Source organism: Onychostruthus taczanowskii, unplaced genomic scaffold, assembly GCF_017590055.1.
Source record: "Onychostruthus taczanowskii isolate IOZ18803 unplaced genomic scaffold, ASM1759005v1 scaffold25, whole genome shotgun sequence".
Taxonomy (NCBI): Eukaryota; Metazoa; Chordata; class Aves; order Passeriformes; family Passeridae; genus Onychostruthus; species Onychostruthus taczanowskii.
The window spans coordinates 9,646,279-9,674,127 of record NW_024499796.1 but is presented as its reverse complement, the minus strand read 5'-3'; the positions used below and the strand labels follow the sequence as shown (position 1 = coordinate 9,674,127).

Sequence of the window (27,849 nt, the reverse complement as noted above, 5' to 3'; positions counted from 1 at the left end):
CCCCATTTTTAACTTTCAGTCACAGTTACCCTTGTGTCCATACTAATCGTAATTTAATGTCTTCTAGCCACTCGAGCTTATATGTGAAAAATCTATAGGTACTTGTAATAGACCTTTGGGCGCTGGGGAAGCCTTGCGACGAGTGATGGAGTGTTTGGCATCTGGAATTCTGCTTCCTGGTAAGGGCCAAATGAACTCCAGGAACACAAAGGGATGGTCAGCCCATCTTAACATTTAGCTGTAGGGAGTACATGAGAAATGCCTGCTGTGAACTCTGAACCTGCCATGGAGTGAAATTAATGTTTTTTTCTTTAAAATATAAAATTAAAATAAAGGATTTTGCGTGGTGGTAACTGTGTGAATGCTATTGCCACTGCAGGAGTTAATGGGGAATATGAGATTTGTTATAAATTAACCCCTACCTCATTAAGGGGTTGCAGGTAAATAGACTTAATGATTATCTGGTTTCTACAGATTCCTTGAAATCTACGTATCTGTCCAAATGATGTGTTTTCTTCCAGACCTACTGATTTCAGTTAATGTTATCACCCATGAGCAGTGTTTACCCTGATAAGGTCTGTGGCCACTGCAAGGGTGTAAAACCTCGGGTCAGTTTGCACTGTGTGAGCCTGACTCCCTGCTGGAGAAGGGCCGCTGCCCTCTGTGCAGCAGCTGGGCTCAGCTGCTCTCAGTCCCTGTTTGCACACTGCTGCTCCTTCCCCTCAGTAATCCCCTTCTCTCCCTGCCAGGGGGCCCGGGCCTGCACGACCCCTGCGAGCGCGAGCCCACGGACGCTTTGTCTTACATGACAGTTCAGCAAAAAGAAGCCATTACACACAGTGCTCAGGTAGGGAACTCTGTGTGTGCTGCAAGTGAGGAATTCAGCTCATTAGCACCGTTTATTCTCTGCCAGGATGGCTTGTTTTCATGGCAGTCCTGATGGTTCTTGGGCTGCACTATCCTGGAAAGGTTCAATCACAGACCAGGAGTGCAAGAGTTAGATGTGTGTGAGATCTTATCCTTGCAGAGGCAGTGGGGTGCCTGTGCACCCACCTCAGCTCCCAGCAGAGCCCCTGGTGAGCTCCCTGTCAGTGTGCCCTGCACTCTGTGGTACAGAAATTCATGAGTTTTACTTTTTTAGACATTAGCATTTTCCACAGCTATTGCAGAGGCCAGCTGTAAAAACTGTCTTCTTGTCTGTGAAAACCACAGAAGTAGCTTTGTGTCTAAAGACTTACTAAAACACTTGAACAACTGAGGTGAAATCCTGCTGTGATTAATGTGTGTGTCTACTGTCCCTTTCAGCACGCTCTCAGATTATCAGCCTTTGGGCAGATCTATAAAGTTTTGGAAATGGATCCCCTCCCATCAAATAAGTCATTTCAGAAATATTCCTGGTCAGTAACTGACAAAGAAGGTAGGTATTATTTGTTCCAAAAGTCACTAATTGGGCAGTAAACTAGGAGTTAATTTAGAATGGGTGAAGTTCTGAATTATATGCTGTGAATGTGAAGTAGAAGCTATTCTTTGTTATATATGGGGTGATTTTTAAAATATTTCATTGTGAGAATAAAATCTGGAAGTTCTGGTCTCTAGAAATACCAAGAGATGAGAGGCACAAAAGCCATAATACAGCTGATGATTGTCTTTAAGCACAAAGTCCCTTGGCATCCAATGATTCTTATGCTGGCAAGGAGAGACTGCAGACGTGTCAAAAAGCATATAATGAGTGTCCATAATAAGAATTACTCAAAAATTATTCCTAAAAAACAATATATATCTAATTTAAAAAAATTCCATGTGTATTTTTTTGTAAAAACAATACTGTTGGAGGTCTTGCTTAGACAAAATGTGGAAAACAGCACTGCAGGTCTGCAGTCCTTATCCCACACCTGGTACTGGACACAGAGATCCTGCCTGGCTTGGTGGAGTGAGCAGTAAACCAGTATTGGCTTTCATGTAGCAATAAGAAAGCTGTGACTGATGGATGAGTTCTTTTCTCTATAAACAAGCAAGAAGCAGTGTGGGACTAATCAGACTCCTGCTGTGGGATCGTGTTTTCCTAATGGCATATCCATATTACAAGGAACTTTATACCCTAGGTACAGGCTCCTCTGCTCTGAAGAGACCGTTTGAAGACACTGTCGGGGATGATAAAGATCCAAATAAAAAGATGAAGCGTAATCTGAGGAAAAGTAAGTGCAGCACTTCTCCATTCTGTTTTCAAAGATCTATTGTACAGGGGGAGCTGCTTTAAAAGCTTCTCTGTGTTGGTGTGGTAGAGCATGTGAAAAAGTCTCTGGAACAAAATTGTTGTCTCTTATCACCCTGCATTCGGATTGTCAAACACATCTCTGTGCATCTGAATTTCCCTTGACATGCTTTACTAACTGAATGATTTGCATTTTTAAATGGGATTACCCATCAAGTTACACCAGAACTGAAGTTATCCAAGCAGCTGAGGTACTTTATTGGTAACATCCCTGTATTGTGGGGTCTTTTTAAAGTACTGCAGTGACTTTGCTGAGTGAAGATTGCACTCTCTTCATTCTTCCCCTTCCTGAGTTAGGTGCTGATCTCTCAAGATCTCCCACAAGGAAAACAAAATGTGTAGTCTGCAAAACATTAATGTTGCACATATGCACAGACTGGAAGTCTCTTGGCATTGCTGGGATCCAGTCATTCTGGGGGCTATTTTCATTGTGCTGCTTGGATGCCAGTTCTGGATCTGGTTCCCCATTAGCTATCAAACTTGTTACTCCTTTTACAGCAGGCAGGAGGAATACAGGCCAGCTGCAGCAGAATGTTGTTAATATAAAACCAGGTCATTATAGTTGTTACCCCGAATTAGAATGGCTTATTAAGGACTTAACAGTGTTATGGCTCTCCTCACCCTCTTGAGAGGCTGAGGGATGGTTTTGCTCCTTGATACAGACAGAAGGCACTGAAATGCAAACTGTTTCATTTTTCTGTTCATCTTGTTTTGTTCATTTTCCTTTCCCCTCCTTCCCCCACCCTTTCTACTATCTTGTACTAGTACTAGATAGTAAAGCAATAGATCTCATGAATGCTCTGATGAGGCTGAACCAAATCAGGCCAGGGCTTCAGTATAAGCTGCTGTCACAGTCTGGTCCAGTCCATGCCCCAGTCTTCACAATGTCTGTAGATGTTGATGGTACGACTTATGAAGCATCAGGACCTTCTAAGAAAACAGCCAAGCTCCATGTGGCAGTGAAGGTAAGGCAGCCTGAAATAATCTGCTAACCCCAGATCTTGGGGTGGAGTATGAAATGTGCTTAAAACTAGTAATATGCAAGCTCAGAATTAAAAAAAAAAACAAACAGGTGAGCTGCTGACTGTGTGCTCTGAAGACATCTGGGCATGGTTCAGAGAGCATCACTGGTTTTGTGCTGGGGGGGGGAAGAATTTCCTGGGGTTCTACAGGTCAGCTCATGTTCAGTGGGCTGAATGTGGTGGTGAAATTCTGGATGGGAGGGGTTTAGTTGTGTTCTGTTCTCCTTCCTCCTGTTGGTTTGCAAGTGCCATGTTGGTGGTTGCTTCTTTCTCCCCCTCCTTCTCTGTGTCCATTCCTGGCTTCCATTCCTGGAAATAGAGTTCTGTCCTTGGTGCTTGAAGAGTACCTCTGTGTACTGGGTAAACCATATCAAGGATTTATCCAGTTAAATTGCCCAGGGTGAGCATCCACCAGATGTGGTGCTTGGGGACACGGCTCAGTGGTGGGCATGGCAGGGCTGGGGTAATGGATGGTTGGACTCAATGATCTTAAAGGTCTTTCCCAGCCTAAACGAGTCTACAAAAGAACATCTGTTAATAGAACTGCTCTTCTGATAGGAACAGGCCCATCTGTCATTCTGTGCCTCATTTTGTTTTGAACAAGAATTTCCTTTTTAGAATCTTCATCTGGCAACTTTCTGCTTTCCTTTGATTTCAGTTTTGAAAATCCCATTGTCCTATGTGCTTTCAAGTTCAAAGTGTCCAGAAGCATCTGAGGGCATGTGTTATTCCTTCAGGAAAAGTAGCTCTCTGCATGTGTGTCCTTCCAGACCTTCTGCCTCATTCTTTTATTTTGCCTTCCTCCCTGCAGTTTAAAAAACAACAAAAAAAAAGCCCAAAAAACCCCCTTGCCCTGAAAAACTGTGACTGCTCTGCCCTTGAACCTCTCTGCGTCAGCCAGATCTGGGCTGGTGCCGACCCAGCTCTGTTTTCTCTAAATTTACACATCAAAACATCCGCGACTCAAGCCAAGAGGAAATGGGTGGTGTGGTCGAGAGTCGCTTTTTTTTTTCTCTCTCTTTCTTTCTTTCCCTTCTCAGCAGACCCAGACCCTGCCTTCCAGTCTTATAAGAGGGAATAATGTGAGATGACACTTTCTAATCTGATGTTTTTAAAATGCAGAAGCCCTGAAAACACAGCCAGATGTACCCCAAGTGCATGGCAGCTGAGCCAGGGGTTTACCCAGGCAGTTCTCAGCTCAGGGTTCAAACACAGTCATTTTTGCAGACTTTGTTCTTGGCCCTAAATTTTCAGCAGAGTTTCAGGTTCCTTTCAGTTTCCCTTGCCCTATGTGTGGTAGCTCTGTGCAGCTGGATCAGGAAGCTGGTTAAGGGAGAGGCTGGCCTTGCTCATGGAGGATGTTTTTGAAGGAACTGAGCTCCAGAAGTACCATCTTGTACAAGGCTTGAATTCTCACAAGACTGTTTGTCACGTTTGCCCCTCAGTCTGTCTCTTGATCTGTCCATAGGCACAGGAGGGAAATCATGCATGAAACTATGTCCTTATAAGGCCATTAAACAGTGTCTTTAATTTCTTACTTTACAAGGAATCCTTGAGATGATGAATGATGCTCATGAGCATCTTTGAGACTAAAATTCTGCTTTGTGTTGATTCCACGTTTGGAACCTGAAATTATTTTCCCCATTGATTTTGTATTCCCTACTGATAACCACTGAAATGGATATCTCCATTTCAAATAGGAGAAAACTAATATTCTAAGCAACCTGCCTTTTTAAAGTGTATGGTGGACTGTTTGTTGTATTGTGATCAGCTTTGTATTTGTTCCTGTTCTGCTGCCTCTGTCACAGTTCATTTCACGGGGCTTTGTTGTAGGTTTTACAAGCGATGGGGTATCCAACAGGTTTTGATGCGGATGTGGAGTGCGTAAGTTCTGATGAAAAATCAGATACTGAAGGTAAAAATGAAACAACGTCTTCAATCTCAAGCAATAATAATACTGGCAATTCCACAGCTGACACCTCCGCTACCCTAGAGGTGAGGATTGCATTCAAAGTACAAAAGATGGAGGTGTGGGGTTTGGGGTTTCACTTTTCATTGGGGTTTTTTTCTGTTCTACTTGTCGTAATGGTAAAACATAAATTTCTTCAGCTGGGCAACAATTTCCAGACAGTGTGTAATCATGGATAACTCAAACCACATACATGTTGAGTCCACTGAGAAATTTCCAGGGAAATGAAAGTGGAATATTTTTAATGGAACTGCCCCATTTTTATCCATAGCTGAGAGAATTCTATTGCAGACTGATCTGGTGTGCTGAGATCTCAGCTTCACCTTGCTTTCCAAACAGTTACAGACATTTCTACTAAGACACGTGACTCAGGGCATGAGATTTCTTCAGTCTGATCTGGGTAGTGCCCGGACATAACCAGGTGGAACAGCAGAGACGTGTGCAGGGCTGGGAAGGCCAGTCTCTCCTTTCCTTGTGAAAGCCTTCAATTTCAAGGAACCTGACACCATGGCCCCACCTTCAGCTTCAGATTCTCTCAGGGCTGCAATTCCAAGTGCAGCTGGTGTCATGTTTAGTTTGTGCAGGCACCAGATCAGGCCATGAGGACAGTAGCCCTCACCAACAGAAATAAATGGGTGTGACTTCTGTGACACCATTGTTTGTCCTCCTGCCCTTCTTTAGAGACTTGCCCTTTGCTGTGCCCGCATCGCAGGTTGCTGCAGCCAGGGCAGTGTTACAGCTGTGCAGAAGTTTGGCTGCATTTTGAAGAGAGAAAGGCTCTGAAGTAACACCCTGCATGTCTCTCTAGGTAAGAACTCAGGGTCCCATACTCACAGCAAGTGGCAAAAACCCAGTGATGGAGCTCAATGAAAAGAGGAGAGGTCTGAAGTACGAGCTCATCTCCGAAACAGGGGGAAGCCACGACAAGCGCTTTGTGATGGAGGTGAGTGGAGCAGAAGTGCAGCTGGTCAGGGCTTATTAATGGTGTAGCAGAGTCACTTGCTGCTGCAGCTCACATTTTTCTATTTTGCCTTTTGCAATGCACATTGGTGATTTCTCAGGTTATGTATCTCTTTGCTGCTGTGATGATTCAGCTGGCGAAAGGAATAGCCTTTCTACTTTAGGAAAATACAGTGAGAATTAAAACTGGATTTTGACCAAAACTGCATGACAAGGAAGACTCCAGGCTATGGGTTAAATCTATTATCCAACAGATGTGTTGGTCCTCTTTGAGCTGCAGTTGTAGTTTCCAGATTCCCAGTATCTGTGACACACTGGTTCCCAGGATAACCTTGGTATCCTTTAGCAGTTTCAAATCTAGAATCAATAGGAATTTGTCACATAAAACACTAAGGATGTTTTTTCCTACTGAAGTTCTTTATGGGTGGCACATCAGCTCAGTGGGTGCACCATGGTGCTCCTGTGGATCAACACTAGGCATAAACTCATGTCTTAATTTTCAGGTAGAAGTAGATGGGCAGAAGTTCAGAGGTGCAGGCCCAAACAAGAAAGTAGCAAAAGCAAGTGCTGCATTAGCAGCACTTGAAAAACTGTTTTCTGGGCCTAATGCAGCAAATAACAAGAAAAAGAAGATTCTTCCTCAGGTAAGAACTGTAACTTGCTTTTTGGACCATTATCCCAGGTCTGGGTTGGTTTTTGATACAGAAGGCAGCATTCTAGTAAAGTGAGGTTAACACAGGCTGGTGTTGTGAGCTGGTTGTCTGGGGGTGAAATCCTGGCCCTGCTGCAGTTACGTGGGTTCAGGAGGGTAAGGGAGATGTAAAGCCAGTGCTGTAGGTTGAGGAAAGGAAAATTGTAAAGATGGCAGAGAGAGGCTCGGAAGCCAGCAGTGTTCAATCATGCCCAAATCTGAGGTAAATAAGGCACAGTCTGAGGGAAGGGACTGCCAGGGCTGAGCACGGGGAACGTGCTGGGCTCTGCAGGCAGTGACAGGGCCAGGGACCTGCTGTGTCCCTGTCACTCACATCCTTTGGCACAGCACTCTCCAGTCTGTGCTCAGCCAGCCTGGCACATCAGGCATGTTTACAGAGCCCTCTCAAAGGGGATGATTTAATGCAGGTGGCCTTGTATTCCTGCAACACTCACTCTCTAAACTGCTATTTTTTGTCACTCTGGGCAGACTAAAGGGGTTGTCAATACAGCTGTTTCTGCAGCAGTCCAGGCTGTTCGAGGCAGAGGACGAGGTGCTTTAACACGAGGGGCGTTTGTTGGGGCAGCTGCTGCTACTGGATACATAACACCAGGTGAGGCACCACACCTGTAGCTGACAGCTTAGGATTTGTCTGCTGGGGTGTTCTTCTTCATGTGTGTTATTCACCTGTGCAAGTGATTCCTTTAACCATCTGACATGGAGCAGAAGGCTTCAAGGGGGTTTAAATAAATCAAAGAGCTGGAAAACTGGCAGAGTGTGTCCTTTATGAGTGTGCAGCTCAGAGCTCTGTGTGCACAGAGCACACAGTTATGGGCATAATGGCTTTCCTGGCTTTATTATTTTATAATTTGTCTTCATAGTTCACTGCCATGGCACAATTCCCAAAACTCTCTTCCTGCCTAAGAACCTTCTGGATCATGTGCTGATTTAGCATTAGCAGTGCCTTTTCCAGGAATCCTTCGTGAACATGAAGTCAGCAGGCTCAAAGAGTCCTGAGCTCCCAAAAAACCCCTACATTAATTCCACCTGGAAGCATCTAATAGTAGCTTCTGTGGTGGCCAGAAATAAAAGAATTTCTTTTCATATTCTGCCTGATGGGGAATCATCATCTCCACTGCGTTGTTCTGATTAGCAGAAACAGCTTCTGAAGTTCAAGGGCTTCTGGTTCCCACTTCAGGTTTTCACAAGAAAATGTTCATGAAATGATCACTTTCTCCATCCTCAAATTACTTTTCAAAATACATTTTATTTGTGACTCTGCAGCATATCTGAGGTTTGTGTGTGACATGTGAAAGGAATCCAGACATTGTTTTCACTTGTTCTAAGAATCACAGATTTGTAAGAATGAGATGCTGAAGATGCCTCAGTCAAAGCAAACCCAGTAGTAACTTCCAAAAAGTAACACTTCTAGTCCTCATGCTCAGGTTTTCAGATTGCAGCATGAGCTCTAATTGCACCCTCCAGCAGCTCGCACATGCTCATAGCACAGCCCTGTTGTTGGGAGCCTTCCTGCCTGGCAGTGTTGGCAGCCTGTCATCTTCATTGTTCCTGTATGGTCATGTCATTTTAAATATTAAAACCCAGTAATTCATTTTTAATGGCTGTTAACATTGTTTTTGGAACTGTCTGTCTGCCTGAGGAGTCATTTAAGAGACACTTTAACCTGCCAGGGGCATGCTTCTTGCCAGTGTGGAATTATTCCAGAAATAAGTTTAATTTCCCAGTTGCTGTAGTTAAGCTTTTATTGGCCTTGGCCTTCACAGATTATTTCTCTCCATCCCGTATTCTCAGAAATCTTTTACTTTGTGGAGTGACACCAGCAATCTCACCAGAAAAAAAACAACCAGTAAAGCCTTCATGAACTATTGACATGTAGAAACCAATGCTGGTGTTACCTGTGTTGCTTTTTCTCTCAAGTACTTCAGAGTCACACTCTGCTCTCTGGGGAAAAATGATCTGTTTGTGTGGAGGTGTTCACATGTCTTCTGTGGAACTCTGTCTGTTAGAAATGGCAGAGAAAGCCAGGAGCTTTACTAAGGGGGACGTGACATCTGCCACAGGCATCCAGTGTTCTCTTCCTAAAGGAAATTCAGGAAAGTGACTGTTCTGTGCATGGACTGCATTTGTGTTTTAAGAACATAAGCAAATATGGGCTGTCTGTGTCACAACTCCATGCTCTGATAGTGCAGACTTGAGGGAGTCAATGGAAAAGAAAATGCTGAGGAAATGAAATAGGGAATTTTAACTCTCTGATGCTGAGGCCTGAGAAAGTCCCTGGCAGCTTGTCCTTCTGGCCACCACATAGCAACATTTCAGTGTTTTCAGCAGTATTTGTATCTGTTGGTGTGAGTTTGGTTTTGCTGTGCTCTTGCTTCGGGCACAGGGTCCCTGCCCATGTGCAGGTGTTCAAACACTGCCAGGCAGGGCAGGAATGACCCCCTCCCTCCTGTGTTTCCCTGCAGGCTATGGAGCACCGTACGGATACAGCACAGCGGCACCAGCCTACGGTACGTACAGTCCTGTCATTAACACCTTAGAAATTATGCAGAAACTGTTGTGGCAGTCCAAATGTGGCAGTCCAAGGAGAAATTCAAAGAGATTTAAGCTCTTAAACCATGACAACAACACCACTTTTATGCCATAACCTTGTGGTTCTTTTTTGGTTGGAGTAGCTTTTTGCCTCTGCTTTGCCTGGTCTGTGGAAGGACTGCTTGTTCTAATTGCCTGTTCCCTTCATACTGGAACCCAGTCAAAGTAGTTCCCTTACTTTTTACAGCCAGTCTGTGCTCCATTCAAAGACTACCGAAGGGCCTATTTCAGCATCTGTGACCCAGATTTAGCTAAACGGCATTACAGTAACATTGGTGCAATGTTTGTCCCCAAGTGTAAGTGACTTGTGGACAAAGCTCCCTTAATGCTGTCAACTCTTTGAAGTCTATGGGCAAATACCCCCCCACCCTGCAGGCTAAAACACCACTGCTTGAGACACCAGGATGGGTTTTGGGTAGTTGGTACTGGTAGCAATCAGTCTGTGAGGCAGCCAGGACACAGTCGTTTGCCACAATGCTTTTCACTATGAAACATGTTCTATTAGGCTGGCAAAGCACTGGTTTCTCCATGGAGATTGTAAAATGAGCTGATAACCAGAGAGCTGTGATGGAAGGGTTTTCCTTAACTTGGCTTCTCCCTCCCCACTGGCTTGTTTTATGCTGGACTAACAATGCATTCCTCTAACCGGCCCTTTTGGTTACTTTGAATGAGGTTTATGTGGCAATGGGAGCAGGGCACTTTGGAGTCAGTGATATGTCCTGGCACACACAACTGAGCCCACCAGGACCAGTCCCACCAGCCTCTCCTGTGGCAGGGACTGGTCACAGTCTGCTGCTCAAATGACTGGCATGTTTCAAGGCCTGGAGTTTTTCATATGGGAAACTTTTGCTTTTTAGCATTTTTAATAAGTCATTCCTCCCAAATCTGCCTAACTTGGGCAATACCAACTCCCCTGATATCATTATAAAAGTTAAAAATATTTTGAAATGTCAATTACATGACTTTTCTAGAGGTATGAGCTCTAACAGGGCAAAAATGCTGCTGCTTTATGGAAAATGTTTGCTTTGCCTGACTGGGACCAGCTGGTCCAGTTCTGTACTGAGAGGGAGAATGGGCCCATGGGCTGTGTTCAGTGTGGAATTCTCCCCCAGGTCTGGAGCAAACCTCTCTAGTTTTATACCTGCTCACTGGCCCTGTCCTCTGACAGAAGGGCAGCTGGCAGCAGGGCTGTCCCATGGAGTGTTGTCCTTTGTGGTGCATCACACAAGGAACAGCAACATGTTTTTTCAGAGAAAAATGAAAGGGAATTTCGTTTGGGGTATGGATTTTTTGAAAACCCCCTTGGTTCTTTTCAAGCAACAGTCTCAGAGTATAACTAGGATTACTGGTATCTGCATGTCTGTGTTTTTACAAGCAGTGACACACTGTGACATGAGGAATCCTTTCCCTGCTGAAGGCAGGAATGCAACTGTTACCAAGTTTCCCTGCAGCTTTTCTTGCTTTTTTCATTCATTCCTTCTGGTTTGGGATTTTTTTTCTCATTATGCCTATTCTGGGAGCTGGATTTTAAGCACTTAGGTGTATATGTGTGACATATCGCTGACTTCAAAGCATTGTGGAATTGGATGCCCCCATTTTTCACATAAAGAGTTTCTGTTCTTAATGTCTTATGATTGTGATGCAAAGTTCTGGGATAATGCTTTTTGGCTGTAAGGTAAACATGTCTCTTTGCCTTTGTAAGCTGTTGCATGTTGGGAAACTTCACTTTGATCATCTGGTGCTCTGAAATACCTGCTGTTGCTGCTTTGTGATTTCTAAATGGATACATAGGTTAAATACTAGAATTTAAATAGGCAAGATTAAAAAACCAAACAAACGTTTAATTGTGCAGAAGTTTGTGAGGCCACAAGAACTCTAAAATAATAATGAAATCAGGCAGATGTCAATCTTTCCAGATTTACTACTTCAACACAGGAGAGGAAGTGCAGAATAAGGAAGCAGATGCAGAATTTACTGTAGGTGCTTGATTTTTGGCTGACCTACCTGGATGCTGATCAAAACTGCTGAACAGTTTCCCTGTGAGTTGTATTTTATGCACAGCAGTGTCTGTCTAGAATATCTGCAATTGCAACTGGCCTGTGAAATTACCTCAATGTAGAACAAACTAGTAGAGATTAATTACCATAAAGATTATGAAATAGAGCTTCAAGTCCAAATACACACTCTGCTTTTGAGAATATCACTTCCTTAATTTTACCAAACACCAGGACAAAAATAAAGCAGACTTTAAGCTATAACCATCTGTCTGAAACAGAGCAAAGTGGTGAAGTGTTACTGTTTATGGGACTCTGCACCCTGACATCACCTTGACTGACTGATCTGGAAAAGGTTAATGAGAACACTGCTGTAAGCTCTTATCTGACTTTCTTGGATTGCTGAACTTATTTGGAGTCCTCTCCCTTTCTTCTCTCTGTAGGTTTACCCAAGAGAATGGTTCTGTTACCAGTTATGAAATTCCCAACTTACCCCGTTCCCCACTACTCATTCTTTTAGCAAATGGCAGAAGCTAATTCCTATTGATTGAACAACACAGTACAGTACAGAATGTTAGAAGAAAAAAAGCCTTTTTATCCTGTTTTCTTTGAACACATACTTGAGAAAGTCATTTGTAAAGAAACATCTTTTTCCTACTTTTTGATTTTAACAAAATGCAAATTTATTTCTCTAAAACTTGAAAAAAATGTTCTGTGAAATGTTACCTCATTTTCAAATAACTTATACCAGCCTTCTGTTATAGGGAAGAACTAGAAGCTTAAATCTTACGTTTTAAATGAAGTATCCGATTATGTAAAATTAAATTTGTGAAGGATGTATAGAATATAAAACACTGATCACAAATAAACTGTTTTGTTGTAACACAAGAGTACTGCCTGTTTCCTAATGCAGTCACACAGACTCAGTTAATGACCTGTATTTGCTGTAGGGTTATTAAATGCAGGGCATAGTTCTTTAAAAAACAAAAATAAAAATAATAATAATAATAAAAAAACACAATAGAAACTTTACAGTTAACATTTAACTTTGTAAATATTATGGTGTGTAATAAACTTAGTAAAATATGGGTTAAAATATTGTTTTATCTTATTTTTTATAGTTAAGCATCAGTACCTGAGTTTCCTTATAGATCAGCATACTGTGATTTTAGACACAGTCTTAATTATCCAAGAAGACTTTTCACTCATACACAAAATGCTGAAAAACAAATGAAACAAAGGGAATTAGTCTGTCTCTGTATAAGGCTGCATTCTGTGAAACAAGTATTAAACAAGTATTAAAGGAAGTTCCCACAGAAGGATGCAATTCCAGGGATACACCTTACACCTGTATTGCCCAGAGAAAGGACAACAGTAATGTTACAATCAGGTTCTTTAGAGCTCAAAAACTACATGTTTTCCTTTCTTTTCTGTTTTTACAAAAAAAAAAAAAAAAGAAAAGAAAAAAAAGAAAAAAAATTCCACTTGTTCTTGTGGCCTTCTTCACTTTTAAGATTGTCTGCCCACCCTTGATTTTCCATCCACCATTTCTACAGAAAGCATTTTATTTGTCAATTGTATATTAAACCAAAGGTTCTCCTTTCCCCCTTACATTTCTAAGAATCTAAAGCAGCAACAAGGTCCCCATGAAAACTTGCTATTTAATTGTCCCAGTTCTTGTTGAGTGCTGCTGTGAAAAGTGACACACTTCAGCCATAGGCCAGTACTTTTTTACGAGTTGGTGCTCAAACCCAGAGTCCTCTTTTTGATGAGGAGTGTGTGCACCTGTCTGAAATTCCAGGATAGGCCCCAGCTCCACGACTGGAGTCTCCATGGATTGTGGACTGCTGCGGGCTCTAACACGGGGTTCCAGTGCTCTTTATTAAGGTATCACCCCACAAATAAGCAGCATTGTTGGTTGCACTCTCTCCTCAGCCCCCGCCCATTGCTTTTCCATAGGCTGGCTTTAGTTCCTGCTCTTCCAAAGATTTGCCTCTGTCCCCTGTTCTCTAACAGACGCTGCTGCTGAGGCAAGGGGAGCTGTATCTGTGTTGAGGGTGTTGTAAGAGCGGTGCTTAAAGCAGCGTAAAGTTCCTCCTCCCCACAGCCCCCTTAGAGGGAGAGAAACCTTAGAAAAGCTGAATAAGGGGTGGCTTATAGAACAAGCTGCTTTCCCTGGAATTAACTGCAGCTGTTATTCTTAAGCTAAGTATTTGTGCTTAGGAATGTGTTGACACTTCCACGGTTCTCCTCCTGCCGTAGCTCTCGCTTCCGTTTGGTGTCGGTGGTACTTTAATAAAACGTAGATGATGGCCCAGGAGGGTGAGCCTGGTGTCACCCACGGAACACAGAGCAGGGCCGGGGATGGAGCCAAATTGAGAGGTGCTCAGAAATCACTGATCTGTTTTGCTGGCCTATGGATGAAAGGAAGCCATCACGGAGCAGAAAAAGCATGGCTGATCAGAGCCCATTTTTGTTAATCAAATATTCATTAAAGGAATCTTTCCTCTGCACCACATTTCCCCCCTCCCCCCCCTCTTTTTGGAGTTCCCCTGATTGGCAACTGTTTGTAGTTTCCTTTTTTTTTTCCCTGAATCCCTAGTTTTGTAAAATTCCAAACAAAATATTCTGTGAACCAATTCTATACAATGAACATTTGTAAGCCAAAAACAACTTCTTATTTCAAAGACAAGAAGGGCGCTATGCTCTTTTCCAACATGATGGCAGTCATTTCAGATGATTTATAGAAGTCATTTTTTATTTTTTGTCATTTGTTGGGAGTTACTAACCACATTGTAAACTTGCCCCCTTGCTGCATATTTTACATTTCTCTGCTTTACTGAAAATATGAATGAGCTGTCAGTTCTTTGTTTAGAAAGTGGTAACCTTGGAAGTGTTAGATGTTTCAATACCTTCAAAGAATTCAAAGTGCCCATTTTACAATGAAAATTCCACTTGCAGCTGAAAGAGCAGAGAAATTTAAATGGAGCTTTAGCTTCAGCCAGTCTCAGAAATTAACGTGAGGTTCTTGCTTCTCTGCTCTTCTCCCACTGTAGGTGGTTTTTTCATTGACAGTCCCTATTGCCAGCCTCTCAGCATCGCACCTTTTATTATTCACTTGGGCCCTCAAGATTTCTTCTCTGACTTCTAGAACCATCAGGTTGTGTGGCTCCAAATGGCATTTTGTACATGTCTTAAAAGCAAGAAAAACGTGGCTCGTTTTGAGGTTTCTCAACTTCAGACATGGGATCTGAGCTTTTTTTCCTTCTTTTTTTTTTTTTTTTTTTAAAGTGTTTTTCTCACTTCTTGAACTTTGCTCCATGTAATGAAAAGCAATACTTAGTCCAAGCCACAAGTCCTCTCTTTGGGTACATAGCAATAGATGTCTATATACTCCTGGTTATTTCTTTACACTAGAAGGGGAAGGACTGGTGTGTTGAGGGGGGAAAACCAAATGCCAAACCAAGGCACAACCCGGGTCGAGTGCTGCTTCAAGCACTGAAATCTGCCTTTACTTTCACTATTGAAGTCCTTCAGAATTTTGATACTATACTGTATTTGCATGTTTCCTATCAAAGTTGCTACAGAGCTGTGCAATGGTCACTCCTGAAGCAGCAGTGCTTTGTACCATTGTGCATGTCAGCAGACATGAAATGTAGCAAAATGGCAGAAGAAAAAAAATAGAATATAATATTTTTTCCCAAAATGTAACTGAATGATAGATATATTCTCTCTCTCTCTCTTTCCCACATCATTGATATGAGGCACAAAAATGGTAGGCCTGAACTTGAAAATCAAGTGGATTGCTTTTGTGTCTCTTAAAATCATCATCCAAATGATAGGAAAACACAGTATTTGGGAAACATCCAGTTCAAAAACCATTGCTGCTCTAAATTTACTGAGATTTTTCCCTCTTGAATATTTGTATGTTGATATTTTGAGATTGTCAATCAGCAATAACTGAAAGGTGAATGTTTTTTTAAATGGTATTGGAACATCTATATGTTGCAGCTTAAGACTTCTAAGCAGTTTTCAGCAGGTTAATTCCACTTTATTCTCATTCTCTCCGGACCTTCATAGCCATATGCACTTGTATAAAATAAGCAGAAATGTAGTGACTGTAAGCTGAGATCGTGATATAAAAGGTAAGAGATTTTATTTTCAGCTTAAAGAATATTTTTATTGCTTTTTTTCTAAAAATCTCATATACCTGTGACAATCTTGTATACGGCACGTTTTTATTATGTCTTGTTAACTCAGTGTTTAAAGAAGTAATACATAGGTCTGAATCCCAACTTTGTATTCTCAAAGCCAATTCAAATACTCCAGTTTCAGTTAAAAAATATTACCTAACACTTAAGAAATTGTTTGGTTTTATCAACAGACTGTTCTCCTTCAAATATTTTTCTCCTGTGTAGCATAAAAAGCTGTGTTGATACTGCTGTGTCAGGCACTGCATTCCTTGAATCCCTGTGGACACGTTTGGGTAGGTACCAAAGCCAGGCCGTGGCCTGCTCTGAATGCACACCTTGGTTCTGGCTGAGTGCAATGGATGACACTAAGAATGAGAGAAACTATTTCCCTAAACCATTAAAGCTAAACTCCAAATGAAGAACGAACAACTCTGATGATATTGCAGTTAAAATCTGCAGAGATCAAATTACATTAGGTCAAATTAATTCAGGAAGCAGCCAGGTTTGCTTCCCTCCTGTGGGTGCAGTGCAGGACAGGAGGGCAGGCAGGCAGGGATTTATCTCTGCGTGAATCCTTTGCTTAGCTGTGGTTTTCTACAGCTGGAAATTAGGATACAGCCATCCATAAATAATTGCTTTCAGTTCTGTAGTAAACGTTTTAACAATATTTTACTTAGATTAAAATGGGTTTGGATTATGACCTATTGGTGCACATGATATGTGTAGTTTTAAAATACTATTTTTTTATTTGTCTTTTAAACCTTGCGTTATGCAAAGTTGCACAGTACAGTACTCCAGAAGTGCAGTACTTGCAGTACTTGAAGTTGCTGGAAACAACTCTTTTTATATAAAAATGGTTAAAAAATAAAAAAGCAAAAGGGAGCAAGCTGATGATGCATTAGCATTTTAGGGTCTCAGTTCAGAGATGAAAACATGAACAACCCCTGACTGGTAACAGTTGACACTGGTGTCAAACAGAAAACCACTTGGTACAGAATATGCAGTGGTGTATCAAGCCCAAGGGTCTGCATCAAAACACTAACAGCAAATAGAAACTATATTTGATTTTAATATTGAATCATCAAATTCACTAAGTAACTGCACGTACATCCATTCCTCAGGATATTTCTGGATATAATGCATAGGCTGGTAAGAGAAAAAGAGCTGTCAATAATGTCAGCTTTGCTCCTGAACTTGCACCTGGGAAATGAACTGAGGAACTGTTCCAGGGGCTGGCCCTGGAAGCACATAATCCCTCCATGACATCTGCAGGACAACTGATGAGCAATCAGAACGTCCTTCCTGTTCAGGGGGCAGGTTCCCATCTGCTGTTATCTTCAAGGTGCAAACTCAGGGCTGGATCTGCAGCTCACCTACAGTTCAGTCCTTTTTAAGCCTGGCAGGCTCAGCAGTGCTGATCCTGGAGCAGCAGGCTGCTCTGCTCCTTCAGAGAGGATATTATATGCATCAAGGTGCATTATAATGAACTTCTCCTGAATATTCCTTTCCTAAGCTTAACTGCTGTCAGCCTGACAAGCACTGTCCACTTCAAGGACTGATAATAAACATCTTGCTGACTCTCATTTGATCTGCTTCTTTGTGGACTGTGCTTGGCAGCTTAATCCATGTGTATTTCTTTCCAGCAGAATTGCTTTAACTGTGAATTTCTGTATTTTTCTGTTATTACTCTTTTTAACTCTTAAAATCCTAAGTTTTCCACTCTCCTGCTGGTTTTTTTTAAATTATCTCAACTTTCTTGCATCTTTTTTTCTCTAGATTTCTCTAATACCCTGCTGTTTGTAATGCAGTAAAGCATTGCAGTATTTATGTCTGAGATGGCCCCTTGCCTTTGCTGCCTCTCTTTTCAGCAGGAGAGAATCATTTTCTGATATGTGAAACACACTAAGACTCCTAAATCTGGGTTCTGCAGCCACCTGGAATCAGAGATAAGACCCTAAGGCACATGATTGCCTGGGAACCCCTCTCATTCATGTGGAACTTGAGCAAAATAGCCCCATGTACTGAAGGGTTACAGAGTGGGCTCTGAAGTGTCTGGTGTCTCCATGTTTGAGAGCAGCCAATTCCATCAGTAGATTTTAGCCTAATATCAGGCTATTATCTGATGAGTAATCTGGGTAACATCTGCTTCGTCAATGTTGCATCAAGCTTGGTTTTGCTAAAGCAAAAGTAGAAACTCGTTTTTCTGCATAATACTTTTAGGTTTCCTTTTAAAAGTCTCCTCACAGGAGCTTGGTCTGAACTGCCTTTTCTGTGAGGTTGGAGGTCTGTGTTACAGCTACTGAGCTTTGCATTTCTGCATGTACCCAAGAGCCAAACACATAAATCTGGCTGTGTATGCTCTGTGCAGCTGCCAGTAGCGTTACCAATTCTGAAGTACCTTTTCAGTGGAGCAGAAATGGTATTTTACAGTTCAAATTTCTGGTTCATGGAAAAGAAATCTGAAAAGTTCCTTTCAATTAGTACATCTATATATAGGAGACCAGGGAAAGTCTGTGCCTGTACACTACCCACCTTAACGCTAGTTTTAGCTAACCAGACGATCGTGTGTATTTTGGGAGATGGTGTCTGGCACTTAAAGGATTAAAAGCCAGAGTTTTACAATGAAGAACCAAACTGTTTAATGTGTTCTCTATACTGGAAATGAATGGCATCACCATCGACTTTGCAAAAAGAGACCTGAGCTTTAGGGGTCTGCTTCAGTCCTACTTTGCCAGCCACAAGAGATTCCTCCAAGCAGGCTCTACCTAGAGAAGGGTTTGGAGTAACCAGACTGCTTTGGAGGGCTTGGCCAGCTCAAAGCATGGTATGTGGTGCTTCCTGCCATGGTGTTCTCTCTCTGCCAGTGCTTGCTGTCTTCTTAAGCACACATTCAGGAGCTGGAACACAGTGACCTTATTCCTGGGCATCTCGCCAGTTGGATGGAGGGAGGCCAGCCTATGCTCCTGAAGGGAATGTGTAACACGAGGCCTCGGTTGCCCAAGCAATTTCTGTTGGACACAGTGCACAATCCAACCCTCACAAAGGCAATTTAGTGCCTGGGTAGGTGGTTCCTAATCTGTCTAATTTGCTGTCGTGTAGCCAGTGTGAGCTAATTAGATGATTCAGCAATTGTCATGGCTCCCCACTTAATGTGCTGGAAATGCTGCTGCCACGACTTTCACTGCTGTTAAATACCTTTGCTTCTGTGAAGTCTGTCCTCCTGCTCTGCCTTTTCTGATCATCTAGAACCCTAGTAAATAACTGATTCTCTCAAATTATGAAATTGTTGCATAGAAGTGTCTAGATTCTTAAAAACTTTTAATCAGACTGTGAAGCACTTCAGAGAAACCAGTTTTCCTACAAATATTTCAACTTATTCATGTGCCAGAGGACTATTTCTACTCATTAATAAAGATCTGAAAACTGCTCCAGTATCTCTCATCTCTGGAGACAAGGATTCTTTCTTTGAGAACACTTGCCTTCTGGTAGGAGAAAAAAGATTTAAAGTGTGTCTTAATAAAAGACTGTGCCCTCAAGCCCCTGAAAGAACTTAACTGGGGAAAAGTGCACAAATCTAAAATTATTTGAGGCTTTTTGCTTTCATTGAGCTATTGAGAACAATTTCCCTGACAAGAAGTTCCTCAGATTATTAGGATGTAGAAAATGCAGGAGGAAGGGCATGAAGATTTTTCAAGTAGTCTAGGGAAAAAATCTTCTGTTTGTTCACTGTTCAGCTATGCGACATCATTCTCACTTCTTTATCTCCAAGCTGGCAATAAATGTGAGCAGCTTTAATGTACCATCTCTGATCCAGGCCTGGCAATGTCCCTTGGAGAATGAAACTCCCTGTTTTTTTCTGCCACCAACTCCCTGATATAAAGTCCCTTGCTTCATTTGTAATTCTGCATCTGTACTTCTGAGCCAGTCTAGAGGTGGGACAGCTGAACATCCTTCCAAATCCGTATAAACAAAAGAGAGTATTTCAGTCTTTACTCAGATAAAATTACAAGTTTCCTTCTGCCTCTTGTGCTTGGTATACCAAGATGTGCTCACTCACTATTAGAACTTCTTGCCTTTAGCTAAATTCTAAGACAGTTGCCTCTTACTTAATGAAGGGAAAACTATGTCCCAGCCTCAGTGAGTTCCAAGTCACAAAGAGCTTCCAAAAACAGCTCCTATTTCCGGTGGCTCGGGGAAACAGCAGAGGAGCTCTGCTGCTGTGGATTCCTTTGGATACATGATGAGATGTGTAAACATGAAATTCAGATTGTTGTTCTCAGTCCTGAAGCCGACTAAGACCTTGCCTCTCTGGCATCAGAAGAATGAAAATGAGCTCTGTGCTGGGCACACTGAGGAGCTCTGTTAGGAACGGCTGTTCTGTCTCAAAAAACAGTAACTCAGCTCAAATGTTCAGCACACAGACCCTCTTGGGCTTCCTGCTGAATAATCCAGTGAAAAATGAGATCTTTTATTGACTTGTTTAAAGCAGAGCAAAAAGACAGGGTAGCTGAATCTGCTGTCTTAGTACAGGAGACAGCTTGTCTAACAGCTTGTTGGTTTCATTCCACTGGAAATGGAAATTCTGCTGAAGTCATTTTAGAGCACTTCACCAGAGAAACCCAGCACTGAAGTCCTGTGCCTATGGACCACAGCAGCAGTTTCACATGCACTTTCTTTTGAACATATTTAAGTTAGTGGTTAAGTGTTTGGCATTAAGAGAATTGTCACCACTAAACTGTTTTATTGCTTAACCCCAGAGCGATGCCTTCTTAGCTTTATTTGTGTCATCCGAATCCACACCTATTTATGTCCAGGTATTGTGGTGTTTGCCTTTTCTGCTCATAGATATGGGATTCACTTGTTGGTTTGTAACTGATATGTGAGCTAATACAAAAAGCAGAAGCAGGACACATCTGCCTGTTCCTCTGTCTACTCCTCTCTCTGGGGTTTCCTAGGAGAAAGGGGGCTCTTCCTCCCACACCAGTCTGATGCTGTGTAGGCAAGGCAGTGCTTTACTGTGAGTGCTGTGAGCTAGGTAAGAGAAAAGTTCATCAGACAGTAAGGTTTAAATTCAGTAAAGTGGGGTTTTTTCTCCAGTTCCTGAGATTGCATGAAACACTCAGACCACGCTGTTTACCTTGATGTTTTTGAGGAGCTGAATGTCCAAAAGTGGTGTGTGGAGATGTGCAGTCCTAAAGCATATCTCTTATTTTGGATGTTGTTTTATCTTGTATTTGGTGCCTTAATTCTGTACAATTTAAGGTCATATATACTGTACCACAGGTAGTTTAGCAGTTGTGTACTTGAAAAGAACCCATTAAGCCTAGTCTATAGAAACTCTTGTACAGACTGAAGCCTTCTCAGGGGGAGTACTCTTCCATGTTTAATTAACAGTCCACCAAGAAGTGAGAGTTACAAGAATGTAAATTTTAACTGCAGAGACTGAATTTATCTGATTTCTAACTTCAAGATTTGGGGCAGGAAGATAATTAAAGCTGCAGTCTCTTCTATGCTGTGTAAGTAAACAACTTCAAAATGTTTTCTCACCAGCCAGAACTGCACATCTGTGAAAACCTCTGGACTGTTACCTCTAGTAGAATAAATAACACTTAATTTGAAAAGGCATTAATTGAATGTAACTGGCTATCCTTCATTGGTTAGCTCAAGAGAGTTGCAATGAGCAAAAGCTGCAGTTAATTTTTATTTGCTTAAACTTAAGCCTCATTCATACCTCTAACCAGGATCTAGAAGCTCCAGCTGCCTTATGCTGCTTTGCAGTTCGTGAGGTGTAGTGCAGCATCACCTTGAACACAGAACTTCTGAATGCATCTGGTTCTGGCAAGAGAGAGAAAAGGTAACAATGGAAGAAAATGTCCTTCTCCAGTTTTAGAGGTTAGAGCATCATAGACAGAAGTTGGAGGGAAAGTTGCACTGCCTTTTCCAAGTCCATTAAGACAGTCTGTGGTAAAACCAGGAGGTTTATGTGTGCTGGGGAAAGCCAGCAACCTTGTGTACTATGAGCTGGGAGAGCTGGGATTACTTTTTCAATAGTTAGTGAGAAATTAGGTAAGAGGTTTAAGCTATCCTTACAGCAGGCTAAAAGCTGCTAATGATGTTGCTAAAGGAGATGAATTTATTTTTTTCTGCTTAGTAAACAAGTCCAGGATTGCTGGATTTCCAGAGGAGGAATGTGAGAAATCCAATGGACAAATTTTGTTTCCTGATGCAGTCCTACCCAAAACAGGGAGATAGTTCCAGGCAGTGTACAGAGCATGCAACTGAATTTTGGGAGGAAAAGGAATAGTAGTAATTTCCTCAGAAGGAATAGTAGTTATTTCTGCAATGCCCACAGGATTCTAGACAAGCTGCCTTTACACAGAGGAGCATGGCAACAAGGAAAAGCAGATACTGCTCCCACAGTGACCAGTTTAGGTCACCAATATTGGTGTAACTCCTTATGACAAAGTAGGTTCATCTTACCAGCAAAGTGTATTTTGATATTGTATCCACTTCTATTTTTTAAGCTAAAGGGGAGTTAATCATAGCACTCATCTGTTTCGATGGGAGTAGAGCAGAAGGTAAGTTTTAACTTCATACTTTGAAGCTGCTATGAATAGATTAACAGTGTTCCATGGAAACAACCTGATGTACTTCTTTATTTTCCTGGAGTTTCATTTCTGTGTTCTTGCAAAAGCACAAGCTTGCAGAAGCGTAATCAATACAAAGTTACTCAGGGTACTGCATCATCTCAGCAGTGGACACTAACTGCATCTTAAGTCAAAAGGCACACATAAATCAAGCTTAATTAAGAGGAACAGGACATCTTGGCAAGTTTTGCTTTTTTACTGGCACTGCTACAATTTAATGATCTATGCATACTGAAATGTGTGTATTGCTGCACTCCCAACAGAATGTGAGTCTTGTAAGGGTGTCCTGAAAAGTAACAAAGTCAGGGCAAGAGAGACAGTATTTATTCTTCTGTCATTATTTTCACAAAGAACTGTTTCTAAGCAGATGGAAAGTCATTCTGCTCAAAGGAGAATAACGGTGGGCTAGAGAACAGCATTCAGAGTAGTACAGCTTTTGGAAGGTTAGTGATACTATGAATCTAATTACAAAAATTCTGATTTGCAGTACAGATTCTTTCCTGTGTTTTTAATCTCATATCACTGTTTCCCTGCTCAAAATAACAGGATAAAGACAAGTGTAGTTTTCTGGTAACACCTATTATGTGGAAATCCACATACACTGGAAGAAAAGGGAGGCTGTACTGCAGAGAGCACATTCAACTACAGAGCCATTCTCTGGGCAATGCTGCATAATTTAGGAGTGGGTAACCATGCCTTCAGGGACAACAAGACACAGAGCAGATGGTTGAAAAAAAAATCACAGAAAAAAGCCTCCAAGCTTTGTCCAGTCACACATTTACCCGTCCCTGCAAAAGGGGACAGGTACATTCATACACGCATAACGAGTTTTCTGTCAGGCATCACAGAGGTCCTTAAGGACAAAAGTTTTGGAGCCAGTCTCCTTTTGGACAGAAAAAGGAGGAAGTTGACTCTGTCTTCCAGTTCCAAGGTGCAGTGTCTTATTTCTCATCCTAACCCTAAGTCAATATTTATTGATCAAACTGACTAAGCTTTTTAGGCCGACCAGCTCTCTACGAAGCAATTCTGTTCTCTTGAGCCTCTGCAGGGGCCAGTAACTGGTGCTTAACTACTGCTTCCACTCCGGAATGTCACCGTCCTCCAGCTGCCCCAGAGCCAGGCTGGGACACTTGCACTTCTCAGAGGGCAACACTGCTGGGGGTGGGGGCTCTCCAAAGCACTGAAGTACAACAGCAGAGCAAGTCCCAGTGGGCTGTATGCTTTTAAAGTCCTGTCCAGTTCTTAGTGACAAAGTTGAGCATGAAACCTGTACTGCCAAATCTAGCAGCCCCTTGCTGAGAAGGACATCAATGGGAAGCAGTCTCAGAAGTGGAGATTTTCAGGAAAGGCTGGTGCTTTCCAAGGCCAACTCACAGGCTTTTTTTTAATGGCTGAATTTCCACCCACCAAAAATCATCATCAACCAAATAAATTTAAATTGCTGTTAATTTGGGCTAAAATATCCTTTGTGCAACTCAAAGCACCACCATCCATGCATCTAAAGAATTCCTAAGCAAAGACTCCTCAGGAGGCAGAGCCCTTCTGACAGGAAATTTGGCAGTGCAGTCTGATTTGACTTTTCTGATGATAATTACTTCTCCAAGACAAGGCAAAAACAGAGGCAGTGCTTTGGGGCAGTGTTTCATGCTCAGCAAGTTTGTAGAGGGAAGTAATGCAATTCTATAAATCACTTGTACTGTATTTGTTTCTAGACTTGAATGAATTTCACTTTTCCTTTGTGAGTCAGAGTATTAAACGTTAAAGAAAAGGTCTATTTTTCTAAATCTCTTTCACCAATAGAGGTCTGACCTGCAGCCAAGAGATGGATTTATTTATCCACAGAGGATGGAGTGTTTATTTTTGAACTAAGATTGGATATGGCATTGAATAAAACGTATGACCTATAAACTACCTAAACCTTAAATACTATGAACGAATTCCACAAATGAGTAATATGGTGGACGATTCCATCTTTCTTCCCAATAAATCTCTCTCAAAGAAGTTACCCAGAATTAAACTTCCAAATGAAGTACAAGAGATCCTTGTGGTCTAATTACAGACTACTTTCAAAATACTTCCGTTTTCTCCCAATTTGTAATCACTAGAGAACAATGATGACTGAACTATTCCCAACTATAAATAAAGCAATTTCAAATAAAGTAATCTGGCAACAACCATGGCTATTTATAGCACTAAAAATGTAATTTGAACATTCGGATTTTCTTAATTTGGTAGCAGTTGAGTGGGAAGAAAAATAACTGCACAGTGAATTTTAAATTGAGCTGTATCTACTCACTAGCCAAAAAAAGCGTACAGATGTAAAGGGAACGCTCTCTGTACCTTCAGTTGCTTCCTCCCGTGCTGCTGTACCCCGTACACTTGGCTTCATTTGGCTTCTGTGCTGTGGTTTGTACGCCAGCCACTGTTACTGACTGTACACAACACGATCTGCACTGTAATCTCGGGTCATTTCCACTGGTTGTAACCCAACACTACAGACTTCTCTGTATATAAAACTGGAACCATGTCCCATTTGCTTCCAATAGCTCCAATAAAGACTTATCTCTGTAAACAGGAATTATGGCCTAATGACTGGTTGGGGGGGTTGGTTACAAGCTGCCTCCAAGGGGGCCCTGAAGCCTGGGATGCCAAACCACAGAGGTCCATTGTGCCTGAGTCAGGTAACAGGCTCAGCAGAAAGGAGAGCCAGGCTCCCGAAGGCTGCAGTGTTAGCAGAGACGACTTGGAGACGCAAACATAAAGCACTTTATGCTGGAACAAGCAGAATGCATTCCTGCACAGAGGTGAAAGTGAATAGAGCATTACTGGATTTCAACTTCTGAGGGCTGCTGCACACAAGTGCCTCTGGGGGCTTGCCTTGGAAGCAGTACCAGAAAAGCCCAGAGAAGGCTGTAATAGCTGTGATCAGCCAGGAAGGCAAAGTTTCACTCCAGAAAGAAATCTGGACATTCCTAGTATTTAGCCAATTAGAAAAACTGGATGCTTATTTTCTTAAAAGATAAATTATACACATAAAGAACAAGTAAGGTTCTTTCAAAGTTCTCTCCACCCCTCTGATTTCATTGTTTTTCTTAAATTCCTGTGGTCCCAGTTTGTCCTCTGAGGTCCAAAGCAAATCCAAGCAATTTCCTTGTCCGGAGTCACTGAGGGCAGGAGTTGGGGATACCACGACAATTGTGTGGCTGGTGTTTTTTGCCTGAGGCTGCAACTCATGGTAAGATTTACTGGAATATACACATTATGTCCAGCCTGGAGTTACAGAACCCAGCTGTACTCTAGAAGAGAAGTCAGTGAACATATAGTCTTACTTTTCTTAGAAGTGTTTTTCTGGTCTTGAAATGCTAAATTGAAGTCTGAGTGCAGAGGTCATTAATCAAATTCAGAGGAGATCAGACTTGAGAAGGGATTAGAAACTGTTATGAGCTGACTATAATTGAGATTGCTCTTAATGAAATGAGATATATGAAATCCCACAGCTTGGAATGTATGATAACTGGACCAGGACTTGGTATGAGACTTTTGCCCTCGACAGGCCAGTGTGCAGCCAGCCCAGCCTGCTGGCATACTGCAAACAAGTCAGTAATGCACAAAGAGCTACTCAGGCACAACTGTACCAAACACAATGAAACCATGCATCACTTAAAATTTAGAGCTGTATCAAATATTTAGCAAGTAAGATCCACAAAGCACTGAAGAGAGTCACTTAAGAAAACATCATTAACACTTAACTGAAACTGAAGTCAGTCTTACCTACTGTATTAGCATAATGCCTGTCTGTGCTCATGCCTGATGTTAGCTGGCTCACTAAGAGGTCATTCCAAAAGCTCCCTTGGGATTATCATCTCTGAGGTGCTGAGAAGGCTGTCAGCTCTTCGGCAGCAGCCTGGCAACTGCTGGTCAGTGACAGCTCAAAGCGAGCTGGGCCCACTCCAGGAGCTGGCGGGCATTCTGTGGCCTGGCAGGAATGGGAGAGGGGCACATGTGGGAGTGGGACATGGGAGAAGCCACACAGCACTGGGCCTAGACTGGCAAAGGAGCTTGGCACATCCTTCTCTCCTCACTGAGAAAATGCCTGGCATCTCCAACTCAGTTTTACTCCTATACCGCTGTAGCTAAGCTAACTTTGCCCAGGCAGTTACAGAGTATCTTGCTTGGAAGAACAGGGAAGCTGCGGCCCCCGTCCTCCCCAAAACCCCCTGCAAACCAAGAAACACCAAGTCCATCTACTTCTCCTCGACAACCTGCAGTGCCTCTGAGATTCACTATGAATCTGCAGCTGAATGCACACAGTAAAATCTGCAGCAGAAAGCTCCTTCATTTCAGGCCCTCCCCAACACTGCTTGACTGCCCCATCCCCTGCTGGCACAGCACCGAAGGGATCCATGCAGAAGGAACCATCTGCTTAACAAGCAACATGTCCAGTTTACCTTGCTGCAGTCAGCATCACCTTGGAAAAGTGTATTTGATTACAGAGGAAGCAGGAAAAAAATACTGACTGATGTCCAAGTCTGATGTTAAGCAACTAACAAGCCAGCCTGTAACTTCCATGTGCAAAGAACTGCTGCATCTATAAAGCTACCCAAAACAGCACCCCTCTTTCTGCAAGAAGTGTCACCTCACTTAATTGCTCACGACATAATGCTGACTTTGGTGGTTTGCTGCAGGGTTGAGTTCCAGCAAGTCAGCTAGAAAGAGTTTTTCCCATTTGCCAAGCTGTAAATTATCCTTCTCTTTTGTGACCCCAATCCTTGGTAGAATCAACTGAAAGAAACTGGAGCTGCCACTGCTTTCAGGGCCCTGAATTCATCTTCACTTTAGGCTGTACATTCCAGCGCATTTATTCACAATGCTGTAAAAAGCCTGTGTGCACTCTTGTTAAAGTTACAACAAAAGGCCCATTTTCTTGCTCTAGGCATGAACACGAGGCAAAATCTTAAAAAGGTCCTTAGATCCCAAAAAAGGGTCACATACCCTGCACAAATAACACTTCCCTCTTCTCCTCTGCTTAGGTGCTGGCACACACCAAAGGTGGGATTTCCTGCCTGCAGTAAAGGCAGGCTCAGTGCTTTGCTGTTTCTGATTCATTCAAAGATTCAAAGGGACTTTTTTTTTTTTTTTTTTTTTTTAGATCAGGGCAACTTTGGATTACAGTAGAAGGGGGAAGGCTAAACCAGGGCAAGATGACAAAATACAGCTCAGTAAATCCAATTATGTTGCCCTGCAAAGCAGTTCCACACAAACTCCTATACAACCAATACTGCAAGTCCTCCTGAGGTGGAAACCTTTGAAAAAGGTAGCCACAGGACTCCTGCATCCAGCACAAAGCAAGCACATGGACAGGGGTTTGAGCTGCTCAGGTCAGTTATCCTGGGTTTAAAGAACTATGCAGTTTTGAGAAAGATGCTGTTACATGTAGAAGACATGTAACTTCTGTCTGTACATAAAACTATTCTCTCTGAGATCAAATGAA

The 27,849-nt window shown here is 42.3% G+C and overlaps 1 protein-coding gene and 1 long non-coding RNA gene across 13 annotated transcripts in view; one reads left to right on the top strand and one right to left on the bottom strand.

The window, feature by feature from the left end:
* LOC121336843 overlaps positions 1 to 14,557 on the bottom strand; it is a 45,909-nt gene extending 31,352 nt beyond the window's left edge. The window contains exon 1 of the long non-coding RNA XR_005952824.1: positions 12,654 to 14,557. This is a non-coding gene — a long non-coding RNA (uncharacterized LOC121336843). The remainder of the gene's footprint in view (positions 1 to 12,653) is intronic.
* LOC121336837 (spermatid perinuclear RNA binding protein) overlaps positions 1 to 24,930 on the top strand; it is a 58,999-nt gene extending 34,069 nt beyond the window's left edge. For 4 of the 12 annotated variants that reach the window (XM_041406354.1, XM_041406353.1, XM_041406351.1 and 1 more), the window contains 10 exons: positions 68 to 179; positions 750 to 847; positions 1,306 to 1,417; positions 2,103 to 2,195; positions 3,038 to 3,237; positions 5,128 to 5,289; positions 6,072 to 6,206; positions 6,727 to 6,867; positions 7,404 to 7,527; positions 9,398 to 11,939. In XM_041406354.1, coding sequence (XP_041262288.1) covers positions 68 to 179; positions 750 to 847; positions 1,306 to 1,417; positions 2,103 to 2,195; positions 3,038 to 3,237; positions 5,128 to 5,289; positions 6,072 to 6,206; positions 6,727 to 6,867; positions 7,404 to 7,527; positions 9,398 to 9,579 — 1,359 coding nt within the window. In that variant the 3' untranslated portion in view covers positions 9,580 to 11,939. The other 8 variants (XM_041406362.1, XM_041406356.1, XM_041406355.1 and 5 more) reach the window with 5 other exon arrangements.
* Positions 24,931 to 27,849: the final 2,919 nt, after the last annotated feature.